Source organism: Strix aluco, chromosome 9 (assembly GCF_031877795.1).
Source record: "Strix aluco isolate bStrAlu1 chromosome 9, bStrAlu1.hap1, whole genome shotgun sequence".
Classification (NCBI taxonomy): Eukaryota; Metazoa; Chordata; class Aves; order Strigiformes; family Strigidae; genus Strix; species Strix aluco.
In genome coordinates this window covers 5178207-5197985 of record NC_133939.1, presented here as the reverse complement: position 1 = coordinate 5197985, position 19779 = coordinate 5178207, and the positions used below count along the sequence as shown (strand labels likewise).

General features: G+C 44.5%; 1 protein-coding gene across 1 annotated transcript in view; it reads right to left on the bottom strand.

Moving 5' to 3' along the window:
* INPP5D (inositol polyphosphate-5-phosphatase D) overlaps positions 1-19779 on the bottom strand; it is a 57529-nt gene that overhangs the window by 21823 nt on the left and 15927 nt on the right. The window contains exons 4-6 of the mRNA XM_074833520.1: positions 6084-6234; positions 3802-3973; positions 2470-2610 (exon numbers count right to left, since the gene is read on the bottom strand). Coding sequence (XP_074689621.1) covers positions 2470-2610; positions 3802-3973; positions 6084-6234 — 464 coding nt within the window. The remainder of the gene's footprint in view (positions 1-2469; positions 2611-3801; positions 3974-6083; positions 6235-19779) is intronic.

Below are 19779 nucleotides of genomic sequence, written 5' to 3'. Positions count from 1 at the left end.
TAATACACAAACTGCAAAAGGCACAGACTGTTCACAAACAGTTGGTCCAACTCCTCTCCCAATCCCATGGTTCACTATAAACTCTTTTTCTTCCTAATCACTGAGCAGCTCCAGTATGCATCCCCTCTGCCTTGCTAACATTGACAGTGCTTACCCACAGCCCAGTATCAAACACAGAAGTGAGTCAGCCAAAGGGCATCACGATGCTCATTTTTCAGTGATGGCAGCGTGTCTGATAGTGACCCTGAAAGAGGGCACAGCTGGGCTCTGTGAGGTTGGAAGAGGGCAGAATAGAGCATCGCAAAAACCTCAGATTCACAGCAAATCAGTGTGGCTCACAAGCAGCCGGGGTCAGCGCAGCCACAGCGAGTCTTTGCCTGCACACTCTTAACACTCGCCAGTGCCAAGGAAATTCAAAGCAGCTTCAACTTCAGTGAAAGAGCTCAAGCTGTGCCAATTAACATTTCTTCTTGTTGTCAGTTTTTTTAACCTACTCTCAAATGCTGTGAAATAATGAAATTGAGTATTATTAAGAAAAAGAGGACATAGCCACTGAGAAGCAGCCTAGGGATTACCTGTACATCCAGCTGGAATCCCTGGGCAGCTGAAGAAAGCTGAGGTAAATAAAAACTGAATTTAAATAATGCCACTGATTTCATAAGTCTGATAAGGGAAGTAAGCTAAAGCTCCAGACAACCTCAGAGATTAAGACTGCAGAAAACAGCAAAATACCCAAGCACCTGACTACTAGCCAGCTGAAGCTAAGCAAATAGTTTGGTTGGACGGTAGAGATTCATGTGACAATCCAGATAGAGGGGGAGAGGTTCCTCCGAGACATCTGACTGGGACTGAAAACAACCTGCAGTTCTGGACCTTCACAAAAAAATTGAGAAGGCAGCTCCATCTAACTGAAATAATTCAGGTATGGGGAGAAAATGCTGGGGAAGGGGGAAGAACTGCATGATGACGTACAATTCCATAGCTATGTGCAGCCACCAGCACAGAGGGCAGGCAGCTTGCCCCTTCCACCAACAGAACAACTCACCCAGCTCCATTCTAGGATGATGCTTTGCAAAGTCTAGTCACCAAAAAAATCTGCAGAAAATCTGGAAATGTAAAAGGTGTCCTGGCACTTGAGAGGATTGTGGACGTGTTGCATCTCCTTTCTTGCCATCCCATGTACATTTATGGGGAATAGGGTTGTGAAACCCAGATAAGGTGAAGTAGAATAGGAAGTTGGAGATGGAAAAAGCCAGCCATCATCAGAACAACAGTACTGGAGGTATTTTAGTAACACAGAACTCTCACTTGTGATTTCATTAGATTTTAGTTTCCATTGTTCAGGTTTATTCTTAGCTAGCCACCTGGGTCCCCCACTCTGTAGGCGTAGAGAAGCAAAACCCTCAAGCAGGGCGCAGAAGAAGAAGGGCAGCTCTTTGCACAACCCATCCTCAGTCCTGCCAGGGGCTTGTCTGTGGGTGGCTGACTTCTGGCAGAAGGAGCAGGGCTGCACATTCCTCCCCCCTTGCCTGGTAAAACGTGCACAGGGGCCACTGCTTCAGAGGAGTAATCGTGGTTCCTAGCAGCTGAGCACCTCACTCACTGCCCTGCCTTCCTTCTATGGATTAAAGCCAAGCAAATCAGCAATATCAACCCCTCATTTCAGCCCATTCTTCAGCCTGGGTGAGCTCTAGAATAAGATCGGGCCAGTAGCACTACCAGCCTCACTTCTAAATACACTGGAGAGAAGGATATTGCAAGCCACAGATACAAGTGTGGAAGTATGTGCCCTCTGCCATAGAGTGTTCTAAGATCTCTGCAGAAGTGTGGACTAATCTCGTTTGCTTACAAGCAGCAAGAGGGGAAATCACATCCTTCTACCAGAGAAAGAGGGAGCTCTGCAAGGTTTTATTTCGCTATCAGAGTTTTCTTGTTTGGGACCTGGAAGGTCTATAAATAGAAAAGGTAAAATTTGTCGAGTCTAGGCTTGTTTCTCTTTTCATTTGAGCTGGACTTCACTGACATCAGTGGAATCACTCCAGGTTCACAGTGCATTAGTGGGAAGGAAAATCAGTGTTTAAAATACAGCTATACACCAATATGTGCTTGTTTCCATAAATGACTTGTGCTTGACAATTCTGTGGGTGTCATTTATGCATTACCAAATTATGCAGTTAATCGGTTAGTGCATTTTTTGTTTTGTTTCTTTCTAAACAAAGCATAAAAAATAATACTCCACTGACTGAAACCGCCTACAGGGAAACTTCACTGTCAGAGCTATGTCTTTAATATAGATTTTGCATCTTTGGACCAGAATCACAGGTCATGAGATCTAAATATAATGTTTTTGAGGGTAAGCCAATTTCCTGTGCCAGAAATGCAGGTTTGGAATGCACACACATGGAACCTACATTAGACTACAGTGTTATAGCATTATACTCTGATCTCTGAAAACCATCCTCTAGTTACCTGAAGAGTCCTTTGCAAAGCAGTGTAAGTAGTTTCTTCAGTTGAGGAAGATTGCTTGAGCCAGTCTGCACCATCTCAAAGTCACTGATGATGTGAACTCGCAGGTAATCCTGGATGAGTTTAAGATGCTCGTCAGAGACACTGCGAAAGAAAGAGACAGGTCAAAAGCCAGCTCTTCTTTCTGCTCCCAAATATCAGGCAGCTTTATTGTTTTTCTGAAACTCCCACTGCAAGCACAGACAGATGGGGAGCAGTTTACCTTGGACAGTGTAAATATGCAGTTCTCAGAACTGGACCATGGATCCCCCATCACACTGCTGACACCTCCTCTTCCTCCTTCCCCACCCCAAATCTTCTCCTCCATGACTGCTGAGCTACCATTCCAGGGGAAGTCTTGTGATGCCTGGCTTTGCCAAAGCCATGGTGGGATCATTAGCCTTGGCAGGTAAAGCCAGGCTGCTGTGAGGTCACTAATAGTCTGCAGCTCAGGGGCTCTGGGGAGATGAAGACTCCCTTTCACCTCACCAAGTCCCACTTCGAAGGTTTTATTCCAAATAATCCAAAACAGTCTTAGAGGGCCTGATACCACAGGGCTCTATGGGATGCTCCCTTCCTCCCTGTCTCTTGTGGTACCTGGACCACAAGGAAGGATGAACCAGGAAGACTGTATGTGCTGTCTTGTGCCCTGAGAAATGCAGAAAGGCCCAACTGGCTACTTAGCAGATGAAATGGTGCAGGCAGCTAAAAAACCTGGGTTTCTCCCAGTCAGCCAGCTGCTACTGGGCCACCACAACAGGACCTGTGCTGCCACGCACAACCACTGTTTGCTTACAGCCTCCCACTGCCCTGAAACAGGCATGCCTTCTGATTTTATTTTATATCTAAACTTTGGAGATCTGGTCATTAAATGTCATGCGGCTTCCTCTAAGGCTTCAGTGTGTGTCCAGATTTGACACAGCTAGCACATGGGACAATGTGAGTCAGACCTGTAGCTGGACTAAATCAGTAAGTATGAGTACCTGGTTGCTGTTTTCTGATACAATCTGAAGTTTAGGCACATGGCTAATACACCAAGTTCTCTCAGATATCACCATCCTTTATGTCAGAAAACTATACTTCAGTGGAGAAAGTCTATTGGTGATTTTAATATTTCAGAAAAGTATCTTTTTCTAGATGACAGTTGGACTATAAAGAGTAGCCAATGCACTGTAGATCTGGTTCTATTCTTCATTTGGTAGTATTAATGATTAATAGTTTTGCTGAATCAGATAGGTCCTCAGCTTTCCCAAACAGAGAAGCTGATTCTGCAGCTCTGAGACTTGCCATCCTCACCTGCTTGTGTCCTGGTACTGCAGTCGCTGGAGTAGTGTCTCAGAAAGGGACAGTTTATTAACATCTGCCACCCTGGAGTTTTCAGGGAGAGAAGATACCTCCTTTGTCTCGCTGCTCGGCAACGCCATGAGGATGTTGCGTGGGGGCAGGATAGGAGGCGTGGGTACCAGGTCTGGCAAGGAGGAAGGGAAAGGCACAGTCATCCCAGCATGGCAATTTGACCTCCTCCCCCTCAACCACAGGCAGGGCAGAGTCTGCACCGCAGTGGCAGAAACAATCCCTCCTGAAGGGCCTCTGATTTCAGAGCTGGAAAGCTCAGAGCTCGATACTGGCCCAGCTTTGTTCTCAGGGATGTCAGTGGTGTGAGACCAGTGGGCTGAGCTGCCAGGCTTGGACCTCATGTGCAGGCAGCGTATGCCTCTGCCTGACAGTGTAACCTCATCAAGGCAGTTTGACTGTCCCATCTGCACAGCAGCTATGAAGGTTAATTAGTTATCTTGAATATAACACTTAGAGAACATAGCTGTATCTCATCCATATCGTTACCGTTATCATGGAGATCTGCTACTGGGGCAGAATGGACGGAGGGGCATGATGGAAAGAGCACCAGAAGCTGCTAATGGAAAGAAGTGAACAGCTAAAGTAAGCAAACATGGACAAAATAGACCCCATAATCCAGTACAGAGGGGCTGAGTATCCTGCCTTGTCTTGTGGGCATCAGGTTGGAAGCACAAAGGGTTTTCCTGCTCTGTCATCCTGCTCCTCAGCACACCTCCCTCTCCTGAGAGAAGAGTGGGTTCACCTCCATTTATCCCAACCACGGTTGCCTTTCTTTTCATACCAATTGCTTCAACACTTTGTTACAGCTGTCACAAGTAGCTGTTTGAGTTGTGAGGTTTTGTTTGGTTATTTCCTAACGGTGGAATTTTCATTACAAAAAGACACCCAAAACTGATCCATTGTTCCTGGGCAGAAGCTGTGATTCAGAGAGCCACCACAGCACTGAGCAATGGCACAGCTGGGTGGTGCATCTGGAGGGTACCTGGGTGCTCATCTTCCACCTCTGCAATTCTACATGTAAGATGACCAGGCACCTGTAGGCCCCACATGGCTCCAGCACGATGGCACCAAAGTGCCTTAACAAAATTAAATTCTGGATGTGAACAGCCCAGCCCCAGTGCTAATATCTCCTCATCTAAAGGCTCTTAGTCTTGGCTAGAACTTCATTCCCTGCTGCTCGCCTCTCTGTGTATTATTTTTTGCTGTAGTTCCCTCCCCCGCCCTGAGAGCTGGAGACTCAGTGCAGCTGGCCAAAAAACAGGAACATCTTTCCTGAGCAGCTTTGCAAAATTTTGTTCTGTTTCTTCATGAGAATTGCATACCAAAATCTTCCAGCTCCTATTAGATATCCATTGGATTGCATAAATGTACACAAGCACATCAATCTGCTTTAGTGCACATGCCTGTCTGTCTGTCACAGGGACTATGTCCTTCAGACAAGTTTTACTGTAATGCTCATCATTTCCGGACAGACGTCAGAAAGGACAGGAAGGATGGCTCTGTGGGCATGACCTTCCCCTGGGATTCAGGAGAACAATGACAGATCCAAGGGATGATCCAGGAAAAATCCAAGGAACGATCCAAGACCAGTGAGTGTCAGCAACCCACAGTGACATTTCATATAAAATAGTTGGGATGATGCCAATCACACCTCTTCATCATACATCTGCCTCTATGCATACAGTTAGACTGTCTTCCACCACAGGATCTGTGCCCTCTGGTTATGACTGTGAGAAACGTCTAGATCAGAGCAGATAATGGGTCTCGAGTTTCAGATGACCCAAACCCCACAGCAGCCGCAGCACGTGGCACTGCAGAGAGATGTGCTCCAAGTCTCTAGGGGAGCATCTCTGCTACTGAGACAGTGGCCCTACAGATGCAGTGCAGGGAGAGGGGTGTGGAGACATGTGAGATGACTGGACATAAACGGTCTGGAGTCCAGATGAAGGACAACAGATTAGTCAGCCCTGCACTTGAAATAATATACCTCTGCAGAGAGTCTCAATGTGAGCCTCAGGTGAGCTAAACTGATGCTCCAGATGCAGTAGCACCCCAGCACCATGAGGACTCACTGCCTCAGGGTCTTGCCAGCTCAGGTCTCTCTATGCCTTGCTCCATTTTATTGCATGACATGCTTTAATCCCCCTGCCTGCAATGCATATCTCCAGTCCAGAGTAAGTGTCAAGGGTTTGCATCACCAAGTCACATCATGGGTTTCTTACCAGCATCCTCCTCCTGTTCATCTGCAGCCTCCTCCTCTTCCCGTGGCACTGGATATTTGAGGTGCCATACCAGACCCATGTTCTCCTTCTTGTAAAATTCTATCAGGTCCTCCAAGGTCTCGAAATACTTCACGGGAACACCCTCTGATGCCTGAAACAAAACACAGAGGCTGTCATGGTTTGGGATTTCCTACCACAGAAACACTGCTTCTCACAGAAGGAAAAATAAAGTCACAGAGAGAGAAAAACCCACTACTGCTGTCTAGAGAAAGCCAGCCCAGCTCTCACTGCCCATCTGACCACAGGCTCTGTGCAGAACAACTCCTGCAGTACAAACAGAAACAGATACGCGCACACGTTCCAGCCACTGTCAGCAAAAATGGCAATCTCAAAGATTCACTGAAGCCAAATGGAAGAGCTCTCTCGTTTGATTCAGTGTGCTTGGCTTCAAAGCAAAGGAAGACTTTAAAAACAAAGAATTCTCCCAGATTAATTTTTGCACTCCCTCTTTTACTGAGCACAAATATGGACTATGTTATATTTTGTGGTAACCAGGAAGAATTTTTCTGTGAAATTGCAAGATAAACATGTCTAAATCTAGACGTTAGCATCCCTTCCAGGATTCAGAGGATCAGAACTAGGTTCAAATGAAACAAGCTAGCAAGGTATTGTCACATAAAAAAATGTTTGGATGAAGATTTAGGAAGCTGAGGCTCAGGACACAGCTAGGACTGTGAATGCATCAGGCATGACACCGAGCTTGCCAGCTGAATTTTAACCATGACTAAACCTGTTTCTAGCACATCCCTGACCACTAATCTCAGGAAACGGATACTTGCGGAGGGCAAACACAGGGATAAGGTTTTAGAGACCTTCAGGGGCAAAGCTTCAGAGCAATTATATCTACGCGTCGGTGCGAATGGTAAATCTGCTGGGTTCACCAGGCAGAACAGCTGCCGCCCCTGCAGCTCTGCCCTGTTGCTTCAGCCAAGAGCCCTACCAGGGACAGAGAAATGATTTGTCATGGCTCAGCACAGACCTCCTGACTAAAAGAGCTCTGCATTACCTCCAGAACCGCACTTCAGTATCATGCAAACTCAAGGCAATGGCAACATGTAACAGAAGCTCTGATCACTCTTCCCATCAGGGTGCTCTCTTTCTAAATAAGAGTTTTTCCCAGAGAAACCAACCCAAGAAGGCCTCATCTACACATGCAACAAAATATCAAGGAGCAGGGGCAGAACAGTGCAGAATAGACGTTTTCCAGCCCCACAAGACTGTCGTTCTTGATTTAAAAGAGCAACGCTGGGAACTGCTCACAACTGGGGATACAGCAGCCGTGGGCAATCAAAAGGAAGACCTGATCGCCCTAATGGCTTGACTTGCACTATTTTACATGCATAAAGCTAGATTTTGCACAGGAAAATTGTTAGTTAATAACAAATTAAAGCTTTGTCTCCAATTTGAAATAACTCGTTATGCAGCCACACCGTAGACATTCTGCCTCTGACTAACAGGCAGGATATTTTAATTTCTTTTTGGATTGCAATTATTGGCTGTAAAAATTAACATACATGAATTTTTAATACAAGTTTGAACAAGCTTATTTACTTTCCATTTGTGTTTGCCCAGTTCAGTTTCTAATTATCTGTGAACTTCTTTGTTTAAAAGGCAAACATAGCAAAACCAAGAGATTAAACAGGAGAAATGCTAGCATAAACCACAGTGAGCAGAACACAGAAAAATGCCTTCAGTGAGTCCTAGCAGCAAGAAGATTTCTTTTAAATTTTTCCTAAAGAATAAAATCTCAGGCCAGAAATTAGGACAGTGCTTTCAATACTGAAACACATTTGAAGCCTTCAGTGCCCTCAGGCCTGTCATCAAAAATACTTTTCATTTTTAACTACACCTGCATGTCTTTAAAGGCACAGCAAGACACATTTTCATAACAAATGTGTATGATGTTCCTGAGAGCTCTGCCTGTACGGTCTCCTTTTCTGTCTCCCAGGTGTTCCTGCATTTATCAAGATTTATTATTCTTGTACACTGGAAAACATCACATTCAGCATGAAGGCAATGCTTGGGCAAACACTGGATTATATTTCTGTGAGGCCAGAGGTGTTGAAATAAATCACTAGTTAAAACTTCACAGGACTGTAACAGCATAGGCCAGATCCCATTCTGCTAGAGCAGCACAAAGTCAGCAGAGTCAGAATGACTTCTGATTTACACCAATTAATGTAAATACTGTCTTGGTCCTCCCAGATTCTTCTGCTTCTTTATGCCAACTGTGAAGGCTAGGAATCTGGGAAAACCATCCAGGAAAAAAAGCCCTCAGCTCTAATCCATCATACGAAAGTATCCTGAAGTCACAGTGCTGCACTGGGACAGACCTGGAATAATTCAGCCAGCTGCTTCCATATTTCTCTGTTCATCTTCCCTGCAGCACCTTCTCTGCTCTGCAATCCCTGTTTTTGTGATTCTTTATGCAGCTGTGACCAGCAGTCCTCCTGGCAGCCCAGCATGCACTGCTAGCAGCACTGACTGCAGGATGGCAGCGTGCTCAGCCTTCATGCCCAGCCCATGGCAGCGTTCAGCCTCTGCATTTAACCTGCCTGGGCTGCTTCTGCTCACCACCTACAGCACCTGTAGATGGGCTGGAGCTCATGAGAGATGAGGCTTGTGATGGTTTTCTTTGCCCTAAGCTATACCAAAAGGTACCTGGAAAAAGGCATCAGCCCCATAAGAGCATACACTCAGACCCTAAAACACGTTGAGGGTAGACAGAATGGTCAGGGTTTGCCATCTGCAGCTTTGTAGGAGGAAAGCTTTGCCATCAGTGCTCTCTCCCACCTCTTAAATTACTGCAGCCTACCCTGCTCCTCCTCTTTCCAAAGTTGTCTTCACACTCCTACTTCACTTTCCAAAGACCTCGCTGTCTGCCCGCTTCCCCAGATCTCCCCTGACGGATGACGGTCCCCGCAGCCCCCCATCCCGCTCCCGCACAGCATCCCTCCCACCCGCAGTGCCCAAACGCTGTCTTCTCAGCCTTGTTTTGCCTCTCAGCTCCTGCTCTCCCAGAGCGCTTGCAAGAAGATGGATTGCCCTGTACAGCTCTTTTCAGGCCAAATGGAGCCTTGATGTAAGTGGGAGGAAAGGCTGAATTAGCACTTTTTGCTGCCAAGGATAGTTCAGTCTCTGAAACCGTGCTGGTCTCTGTGGTAACCAGAAGAAGAAGCATTTTGTAACAGGCCTCCTTCCTCTAACTCATTGCACTGCATTTCAAGAGTAGACTGAAGCCTGTGGTCCAGCTCAAATTCCCCAGAGTGGCCATAAGCCCCAGCTCACGTGCAGGCTAGCAGGATTCACACACAGAAGCCCCACCATTATGCACCCCCCTTCTACCCTGGTAGCTTGACTGGCTGGTCAGACAGCAGCCCACCACCTCCAGACACCTTTCTTGATGAACTCTGCCACCTCCTCTCTCAAGGATAGCTGGGATTTGTGGCCATGTGGAAGAACTGGGCTTTACATGCATCCAAATCCAGCCCATCATTCCCAAAGAGAGGCAGTCTCCATCCCAGCAGTGCCAGCTCCTCCAACAGCTCACCTTCCTCAAGCCCATTCAGGATAAAAAAGACCAATTCCCCAGAGCACACAGTAAAAATAAAGGACGAGACTTTCATATTTTAAGACAGAATTCAGCAGGGAGCTGAACACGTGTCCTGAGCAGCTGCACCAAGACAGCAAGAGCTGCAATAAGGAAGCGGGAAACTGGTGGGGTCAGGAGCTCCAACCAGCTGTGGCCAAGCACCGAGGGAAGGATGGGGGAGCCTCAAACCCGCTCAGCACCCGCTCACAGCGGGGGAGCTGGAGGGCCCTCCCCCACGCCGCGAAAGCCACAGCGGTGGCACCACCTCGCTGTACATCAGCTTTGCCATCATGAGAATGAAAGCAAAGACCGCTGGATTATTCTCACTCATTTTCTTTTGTATTATAATTGTTATTATTTGCAAGGACCTCAACAGAGGAAGCATGCGGGAAGGGCTGTGCCCCTCCAGCACAAAGCAGTGCCCAGCAACCCTCTCTGCCTGTTTGCCTGCACTATGAAATGAGCCCCTCTCGGTTCAAAGCACCCCCCAAATTTCCCCAGTCCCCCCAGGAGAGCAGGGCACACCGCTTTGTGCTGCCTCCTTCTGCACAGAGGCACAGCAAAAACTGTATGTTGTTTGAATTGGAAGAGAGAACAGTAAAAGCAAGACCTCGCTGCACTTGCTTCTCCCCTTGGGGAAAGGATGAGAACAAAGACAGACACTAGTCACGTTGTTCAACACACAACTGCAAGGCGCTTGGATACGGCTGGTAACGAGTGCTGTGTAAGCCTCTCCAAATCCAACAGCCTGTAACTTTGCAGGGCAATAGGACCATCCCCCAGGGCAATAGGACCATCCCCCAGGCTGCAGGGTGTTCCCAGCCCAGCAGTGCCGGGGACTGCAGGGAGGATGCCTGTGTAGCATCAGTTTAACACAGAAAACCTGGTTCAGTAATGTTGCAGCTAACACTCAGGTTGCTAGATGACCTACCTGAAGGCTGGTCAAACAATTTTTGCTGCCAGCAAGCAAGGAAAGCAGCACGTAGCTGGGACATATGCTCTCTTCACACTTGAACTTGTTGCAAAGATTTATAGGTTAGGAAGGAAAAGCAGTGGTGGATAGTAAAACGCTGGCATTGAGTTGGTCTGCATCTGGTTGTGGAGCTCATCAGCAAAAACTGGACTGATGGTGCACTCTGAATAAATGTCCTCGAAACAACCACGCTGGATGATAGGAGTGAGGCAAAATGGAGCCTAAGCTTTATGCAAACTTGCTCTGGTTTTTGAGACAGGGAGCAGACACAGAATGGGGCACTGCAAACAAAACTGAGCAGGATGGGGCCGCACAGAGCAAGCTGGAGCCACCCGAGCAGAGCGCAACAATGAAATCCACTTCCCGCCCCCCCAACTTAGTTTAGTAAGTAACTATTTCCTCGGGGTTATCACAGGATAGATCTTGTTTTAATTGTGAAGTGAATTGTTTCAAGTCATTAGAAACGTGGATGGCAAGTGTCATCTCCATGGCAACACACCACATCCCCAGAAACGTGCTCTCACAGCTCACGGGACGCCAGAGCGGTGTGGAGGGCAGGCTGTCCTTCCATGAGCAACTCCTCCAGCATCACCACCGGGACCTCAGCTTTGTGCTGATGATAGCCATAACATACAGAAAGGAAACACCTAGTGAACGTATGCAATATAGGGAATGGCCCGTAAGACGTCAGAATTGCACAAAGGAATCTGGATAATAGTGAATCAGAGACTGCGTAGCAATTTTACGGTGGGAAACAGCATCAGAAAAAGCCTGTCTTTCTGAGGTCTGTTAATGGGAGTGTCGTATGAGATGCAGGAAAAAACTCTTCTGCTGTACTTTGTGCTGTAAGGCCTTAGCTGGACTGCTGTGTCCAGCCTGGGGCACCACTTTTAAGGAACATGTGAAAATACCATAGAGTCCCAAGGAAAACTTACAAGGACAGCTGAAGAGTTGGAAAATGTGATTTACAAGGAAAGCTCAGAAGAAAGGGACTGGTATGGTCTGGCAAAGGGGCAGCCTGGAGACATCACAGCAGCAGTCTTACAAGCTTTAAATTCTCTTATAAAGAAGATGGCAACCAGCTGAGCTGCACGTCCCCCAAGGACAGCAGATGTGGCTGGCTTGCTTTGCAGCAGAGGAGGTTTAGACTAGATCTCAGGGAACCTTGCCAGGCAGAGGCAGTGAAGTCAGGCTACACAGGGAGAGTGTGTGTCCACGTCTCTGGAAACATCACAGTGCAGAGTACCCAGGCATTGCTCACAGGTGGCTAGCAAGCACCTCATCCTGCTTCAGCCTGAAAACAGGGCAAACACTGTGGTCAGAGACCTCACAAGGCCTCCTGCTGCCCCTAATTCTGCAACTGTAAGAAGCCCTCTGCAAATCTGCCTGCTGCCTCTTTGTCCAGATCCTGCTTATATTCTTGAGGATGACAGGTAAAACTGAACACACCCGTGCTTGTCATGACCAGCCTGGCCATTTCAGCTGCATCCCAAACCACAGACTCTCAGATCTTCCACATGTCCTTCTGACTCCAGCCCTTTTGGCTGGAAGCCTCCTTTCCCACAGGATGTCTTGGTGTCTCCTGTCCTTCAGAAACTGCCCTCAATTCTGCAGATCCTTCCAGTTATCAATTTCCCTTCTATCTTCTGTACACTAACCACACAATGGTTTAACGCAACTAGCTACAACTTGTTTCTGCCTTCGTGCTGAATAGGCTTCCGAGTTCTTCATTTCATGAAAACAGGTATTAGTAAAGCCTTTAATCGCTGGACTTTGGTTAAATCTTGTGATCCCCTTTCCAAATTCATCCACCTACATTTTTCAACAGATTTTTGTATGGCTGATCTCATCTAATCTTCCTCTGTATGTGGTGTAAAAAGCCCAACAGGGCCCAACTTAAGACTCCTCTTCTTCATTATCTCCAAGCAATGCCATCTGGCCAACAGAACACCTTGATAAAGATACTCCAAATACAGGTTTGCTAAGAAGCAGCTCTGAACACACCTTTAAGAGAAGTTACAAGTGGAATACAAAGACATAAAGTGAAAAGAGATTTAAAAGTTGTAAAGCCAACACTAAGCCAGGCAAGGAAGTGGTTAACTTGGGGTTCATTACAACAATTGTATAAATAGATGGCACAGGAAGTCTGGGGCCTCAGAAGGAAGAGGAAGTGTTTTCCTTTCCTGAGCCAAGGCACAAGGAGGAACTAGGAAACTGGTCATCTGGTTATATTGCTTAAGGCCAATCTTTTATAACCTAACACCAACCAGAGTGCCTTAAAACAGGTATTTAAACCCATATATAGGCATTTCAGTAACAGTCAATAAGTTTTCAGAGTTATAAAATTCTTGCAATACCCACCAGCTTAAATGGAAGCTGAAAATCAGGTCACTTCTACTTTGGTGTGAAAGGCTGGCAGGAACTTTTTCCCTTTTAGATTTGAAAAAAAAAATTTCTTAGGCTTCCTGGTTTGGAAAAAAGTTGTCTTCAAGACTGTCTGTTAGCTAGGAAGTCTAGGTGGCATTTTTAAATTTACTTTTGGCTCTCATGTAGGCAAGCTTTTATAATTCACCAAAGAGCTGAACCTAAGACATAAGAAATTCCTGATAAATTATTTTTTGAAGCATTTTAAAGCAACCTGGTTGTGTTTCAGTTTTGTTTTGTTAGAAAACATTTCTTATTTTTAGATCAAATTTTGTGCTAAGAAATTTCAGGAGCATTTCACAGGAATGGGATCATAGACAGGAATCACAGCTGGGAGAAACAGCTACTTCCCAAAATACAAGCCACCCAGAAACATACTCTATTTTGAATGCAACACCAGGGCTGGGAAGAAATGGGGCTGACTACCAGTACGAAGGGCGGGGAGCAAGTGCGTGGCTGAGGAAATGGGGGATCCTGTGGCAGGGAGGGTAGGTAAAGGAATGGACTTAAATAAGTGGTGGGACTCTGTGAGCTGGCAGGGGAGTTCAGATGTTGGGTAAAGCTCAGTGAGAGGGTCTCCGTCAGGGGAACTGAGCAAGAGAGAAGACGCAAGGAGAAGAATCCAGGGAACCTGGGCAGAACATGCTGGTGGGTGGCCAGAGCAGTGTCTCCTCACCTGGAAAAAGTCATATGAATTTTTGGGAGAATGGCACAGTGTAAGCGCAGTCATTAGTTATGTTGGAGAGAATGTAAGGTGAATAGTCCCTGTCTCCTCTGATACGGGAGAAGAGGAAGGCTTTCTTGCCTCATTCTGAATACAGTTTGGTCCTGATGCTCAAGTCTGCTTATTCATGTCACTTTTACTACAGTGGCGTTTTACATTTAAGACTGGGTTAAAAATCAAGGAAATCAGAATGTTCTGGGAAAGAGGGCTTCAGAATTTCTGAAAGAGATTATTCATGGAAGGAAACAAGGAATTGCAATTGAACAACTAAGTATGTATCACTTCTAGCTTGTGTTTCTGGCTGAAAATCAGACATCCAAAGAAAAACAACTAAGAGGAAAAAATAAAGAAAATTACTGTGTTGTCAATTCTCCAAAGTTCCCTCTGTTCCTCAAATGCAACTGAAGGATACCATTACATACTGCCTCTACCACAAGCTCCCTTTCTTTAAGCATAATAGTGACGTAGGAGACACTGTATACAAATTACTGGCACTGCATCACAACTCCTTTCTTATTATACATATAAAAAAAAGAGGAATGCTAAATGATTTTCACTCTCTTTCACACTAGTGTGCACAGAACATTTGTTAAAGTTCAGCACCTACTTACTTGCTTGCTTGCAATATGTGCATGAAATATGTAATATGAATCCTATTGCTGCTAGCTGGAAACAAGTCAAACAGGTGCAATTACGCATTCTTGCCTCCGTTGCTAACTGGGCAGGAGGGCACATCATGACTTCACTTCCAAGTTGTCTGGTACAGTGCAAATCTAGATTAAAAACTAAAAAATTAAACTCCCTCCTGATCCAATCTTGGCCAAAATGGCCACCTCACTTCTTCCTATTCACAATGTCATGGAAAAGACGTGGGAAGCACAATGCATTTTGCTCATGCTCAGTTTCAAATGCTTAACACGTTCTACGAGCAGAATGTGAGCCCAGTCTGAGTTAATCTTAAAAAGATCCTGACTGTCATATCTGTCATTTCTGATCTCTTCTGCCCCTGCAAGAGTTTTCCTTTACATGATCCCACTCAGGCTTTGTTCTGGCAGCCCGAAGATTGGTCATGTTCACAGGTAGGAAGTGCTCCCATGGCAGAACAGGGACACTTGCAAATTAAAAGAGTCTGTTGAAGTGAAGGAAGATTGAAAGGAGTTTTCGGTAGAGTATAGCTGGCTGCCAGATTTTCATCTCAAGTTCCTTGTTAAAATTCTACATCCTAAAGAAAAAACATATTAGAAGTTCTGGAAGGTAAAGGACCTACAGGAGTCTTCTGAACCAGCATTCTTCCACAAAATAAAGGCATAGGTCATAAAAATAATGCACTCAGATCCTACTTAAGGACCCCGTTTCACTGTGCTCCGGCACTCCACAGTTCTCACAAAAAGTATGTTAACTGCCAAATACCTAACTAATAGATACAAGCTAGTAAGAACACCAAGCAACTGCAGGAAGCATCATCACCCTGTACTTGAGGTAGTTCCTTGCACCAAATAAAACACTCAAATTCTAGCTATCAAAAAAAGCTTTTAGCAACAAGGCATGTTATGATCCAACTCACAGCACCAAGAGAAACCCCCTGAGCAACCACCCTTTCAGCATTTCTTTGTGTTATAACAAATAAGATTTACATCAACAACAGGCAAACAACAGTACAGTTCCATGACAGAACATGAGGGACTAGTATTAAATTTAGCTACAGGGAGCAAGTCAGATGAGTTGGTGATGAATGAGCAAGGACTGCAGATCCATGGGGATCTGATGCAATTTTTTTAGCACTTCTGTAATGTGTGGGTAGAATATAAGATAAAGTTTTAGAGTACGCTACTTCTACCAACTTCTGTAATTTTATCACAAGCCTTGTGCTTTTTGGTTTTCTACTGAAAAGCTTCAGCACTTGAAGTCAAATGAAAATTTCCATTTTCATTTCTTCATAAGGTATCTAGCTCAAGTGATTACCAAGACAAGCTTGAAAACACAGGTCCTCAAGAGCTATCAAGGCAACCAAGGCAGCAAATGTAACATAGTCATCATTTCTGAAGGCAGTTTGTGGAGGTCATCGTTCTGACTTTGTAAGCACTCACTGCTGACAGTAACTGAGCTGGGGAAACTATTGCAGGTCACTGATACTTGCTTCTCGGTGGAAATTCCCAAGCGCCCTTCAGCTTTTCCCTCCATAGAAGGCAATAAATACAACCCCAGGCAATAGCGTGTGGGGTTTGAAGTCCTAAGACAAAGAACTTTTCCCTGAGACAGGTGAAGGCGTGCCTACACTAGTTCTGCCCGCACAGCAGGGCAGGACCCTCAGTTCAGATCACTCCTACACTACATTTCTGGGGGTTTCCTCTAACCTGCGCAGACAGTGGAGGATCCATAATCAGCTGCTTTCCCTATTGTCTTCTGTGCTGAATGAATCCCAGTTTCAACAGACACCAAGCACTAAATTTGCATGAATTACATAAAATATCCCGTGGAAAAGAGAAAATGTAAGATTAAAGAAGTTATACTTATTGAAGATACACTGCTGAAGCAAAGCAGTGCAGGCAGAAAGTGCATCTAAAACAGCTGCATTCACCACATTATACTGCATAACTTTCTAGGATTGCATAATTAAAAAGCAATCTTTTTGCTTTTTTGCTCTAAAAAGCACTGCACTCTAGATAAGGGTGAACACCTTAGTGTTACAATTTCCTGCCTTCAGCCTGCAAAATTTCTCAGACTTTAAGCTACAGCAACTGTTTTCTATTTTTGTGACACTAAGGGTGACCACTTGTCCTTTCTTTCAAGGGATTGTCCCTTATTTCATTCACTTATTACATGAGTAAGACAAATCGTAACTCAATCAGAAGTAAGCACTGAGCCATACCTGCTAATGGAACAGATAGAGAGAATCCAGCCTGAAGAAGCACTGTCATTTAACAAAACTAACCACAAAACAAAACCAAACAAAAAAAATCCTTCAAACCCTCTCCTTTTATGTCCTCCCCTGAACCGCACCTCTGGAATAAAAATAGCGGATGTGGTGTTACAAATTTTTTGTTAAACTTTGCCCCTTAAAATTGGAGCCAACCCAAGGTTTCTGGTTTTGCACGTACAGGGATGTGGCATACAGTAAAGATAAACTTCTGGAAAGGCTACCTAGTGCCTCTGTGACCAACCAGTGCTTGCTGCATGTGGACTCTACTGTGTTGCTGCATGTGGGTTCTACCATGTTTGACCACAAATAATACTTTATACTAAGACTTTTAAACAATACAGGTCACTACATCCCTGTCAAGTTTTGGAGAATGAAGTCTAATACAGAGTTATCTGCAATTTTTAATTCAGGATTAACAGCCTGCTAACACAGAGCAATGCCAGCCCATAGAGAGCTTTGCTATGCTTTGCCCATGGGGTTTGCTGAACCCAGGCGTACTGGGTGGTGTCTTTTAAAATACTGGAAAAGGAGAGCTTTAGATCCCTGGGGTGGAACAGAAGGGAACCAACTTAGACTTTCAGAGGAAAAGCAAGATGGAAAACTCTGTCAGAAGTTATGAATTGAAGACAAAAGAAGTCAGACAGCGGGGCAAAGACCTGGGAACAACCAAAAGCTGTGTTGTGACTTCGTTCTCTCAGAGGGACTCTGAAATGGCTGAATGTGAGCTATCTTTGCTAAAGTCTGTTTCATTTCCCTAATCCATTTTGTCACTTGAAATCAAGTCCTGCATGCTCTGCATTTATGCAGCAATTTGAAGACTAAAGGATTCTAAATTTCTTTGAAAGCTTCATGAAATAGCTTCAACCACCAAAAGATAAATTTGAAAAGTATTGGTGGAGCAGACCTTGTTACCTAAAACAAGTGCAACCAGAACAAATACTTGAAATGGAACACGTTGTTATTTAAAGGTGATCGTATCTTTACATTTTATATTTATATCAGCAATGAGCTGCAGCACATCTAGGGTCTGTTGGTCCCATTGCCTAAGGCTGCAGAGCAGATCGAGTGAGCAAGATCTAACTGCAGCCTCAATATGACTTGTGACCTGTTGGAGCAGTTACATCTCTGCTTGGGGGACGCAGCCTGCAATGATGTATCTCATCAGCTAATCAAGATACATCTCTAAAGAAAAAAGGGCATCACCCTGTCAGTAACAAGTGCAGAAACAATTCTGTACAGATGGCAATATCTGCCATAAGACTCATTGTAAACAAATTCAATAGCAATGTTTTCCAAGACTCACTCCTATCTTAAATGATCACGACAAAAAGCCTCATATAGCACCAACAATATATTAGCTTCTCTTTCTTTGAGAAAACAACTCAAGACTTGCCTGAAAATGAGTGACCCATCGTGCCTCTTAGCACAGAAGCAATAAAACATAGTGCTTCATTGCCACACAGCTGAAAGGGAAATAATCTGTTGTCTCCCCGAATACTTTAAATTCAGTTATGAAGCTTCATCAGAAGTCTTTGGAAATATAAAATATAAAAAGGATAAGACAATCAAATGGTTTAAATGCTATGTGACTGATAATATCAAATCTAACATCCATCAAATTACTAAAAAAATGAGAATATTTTCTTGTTGATAATGTTGATTAAATTTTCAATTATTTTTCCTCATCTGCCAGAAAAGGTTTAGAATTTCAGGAAAATTTTCATTTTGCTAGTCCTGGAGATGTTGAGGTGTGTGTCCCCGAGGTGCTCATCTCAATTAGGATTATACATTTGGCCTCTCAAGCACAGACTGTAGATAATTTGAAAAGTCTATTTAAAAAAAAAACCCACCCTTCTTAAAGTTCTCAGTCCGTGAGCAGAGGTTACTACCCCTTCCTTTAAAATGTGCCCACAGAAACGGTTGATTTGGGATGGAAATGTCTGCAGGGAGGTGAGGGGAGAGCAAGAACCTCCTAAAGTATATTTGCTGCTGGAGAAAGTTTCTGTGCCGTTGGAGGCTAAGGCTCCCACCACATCCCAGCTGCTTGTTCCTGTCCCCCAGCCAAGGTCTCTGCCCCACTTTTGTGCCAAGAGTGAACTTGACTGTTTGTGCACTCGAGCTCTCCTAGCGGGAACTGAAAGATCCAGCGGGGTAGGAAAGAGCTGCTAGGTATGTGGTTGTGGGTGGTCAAAGCCTTTTAGAAAGGACAATACTGTGAAACAACTATTCTTCTAAACCAATAATTGTTAAACTGGTTACTGTTTAACAGCCCTAATCTTTATCTTCTGAATCTTAAAGTATTTTGCAATGCCTGGAAGTTGCTTTTGTACATTCAAGTGAGGATTGCCCATTTGCAATTTTCAATTGTTTAAGCATGATGAAGGCTTTATAATACAACACGTTTATTGGAGGGCAAACTGTAAGAGAAATCCATTACATTATTTGGCATTTCACTCCTTGGAGTGAAATTTTATCTGAAAGCATATCCAAAAAAAAGGAAAAGGGATTTCACTTCATGGCATGCATTAGCTTCCAAATATCTGATTTCATTTTTTGAAGCTTTAAAAACAAAATAGTAATATCCATTTAACCTGATTTAAGCCATCTTCTCTGACGATTTTTTTTTTTTTTTGTATTTTCAGGAAACTGGAAACATTCTGGAAGGGTTCAAAGTAGACAAAAGCTGGATATGGTTTGTTTGTATGAAGAATTTTGTATACTGAGAGATTCAGTAGCCAGAATGTGCATGTTTCAGGAAATACCTAGTTCTCTTACTACATGCTGCTTCTTTCAGCTTTTCAAAACCTGTGAAATGCATTACGTTTATTCCTACCTCAGATGCAAGAGCGGAAAAAACATTTTCCTTGTATAAACAGATTTGGATAGTTTGCAGAAACATGAAGTACACAGAACGCGCTAAGTCCTGACTGCAAATTATTTTCAGTTCTATATGTAAAGACTGTAGAGTTTTACAAACTGATTTAAACCAACACTGAATCATAT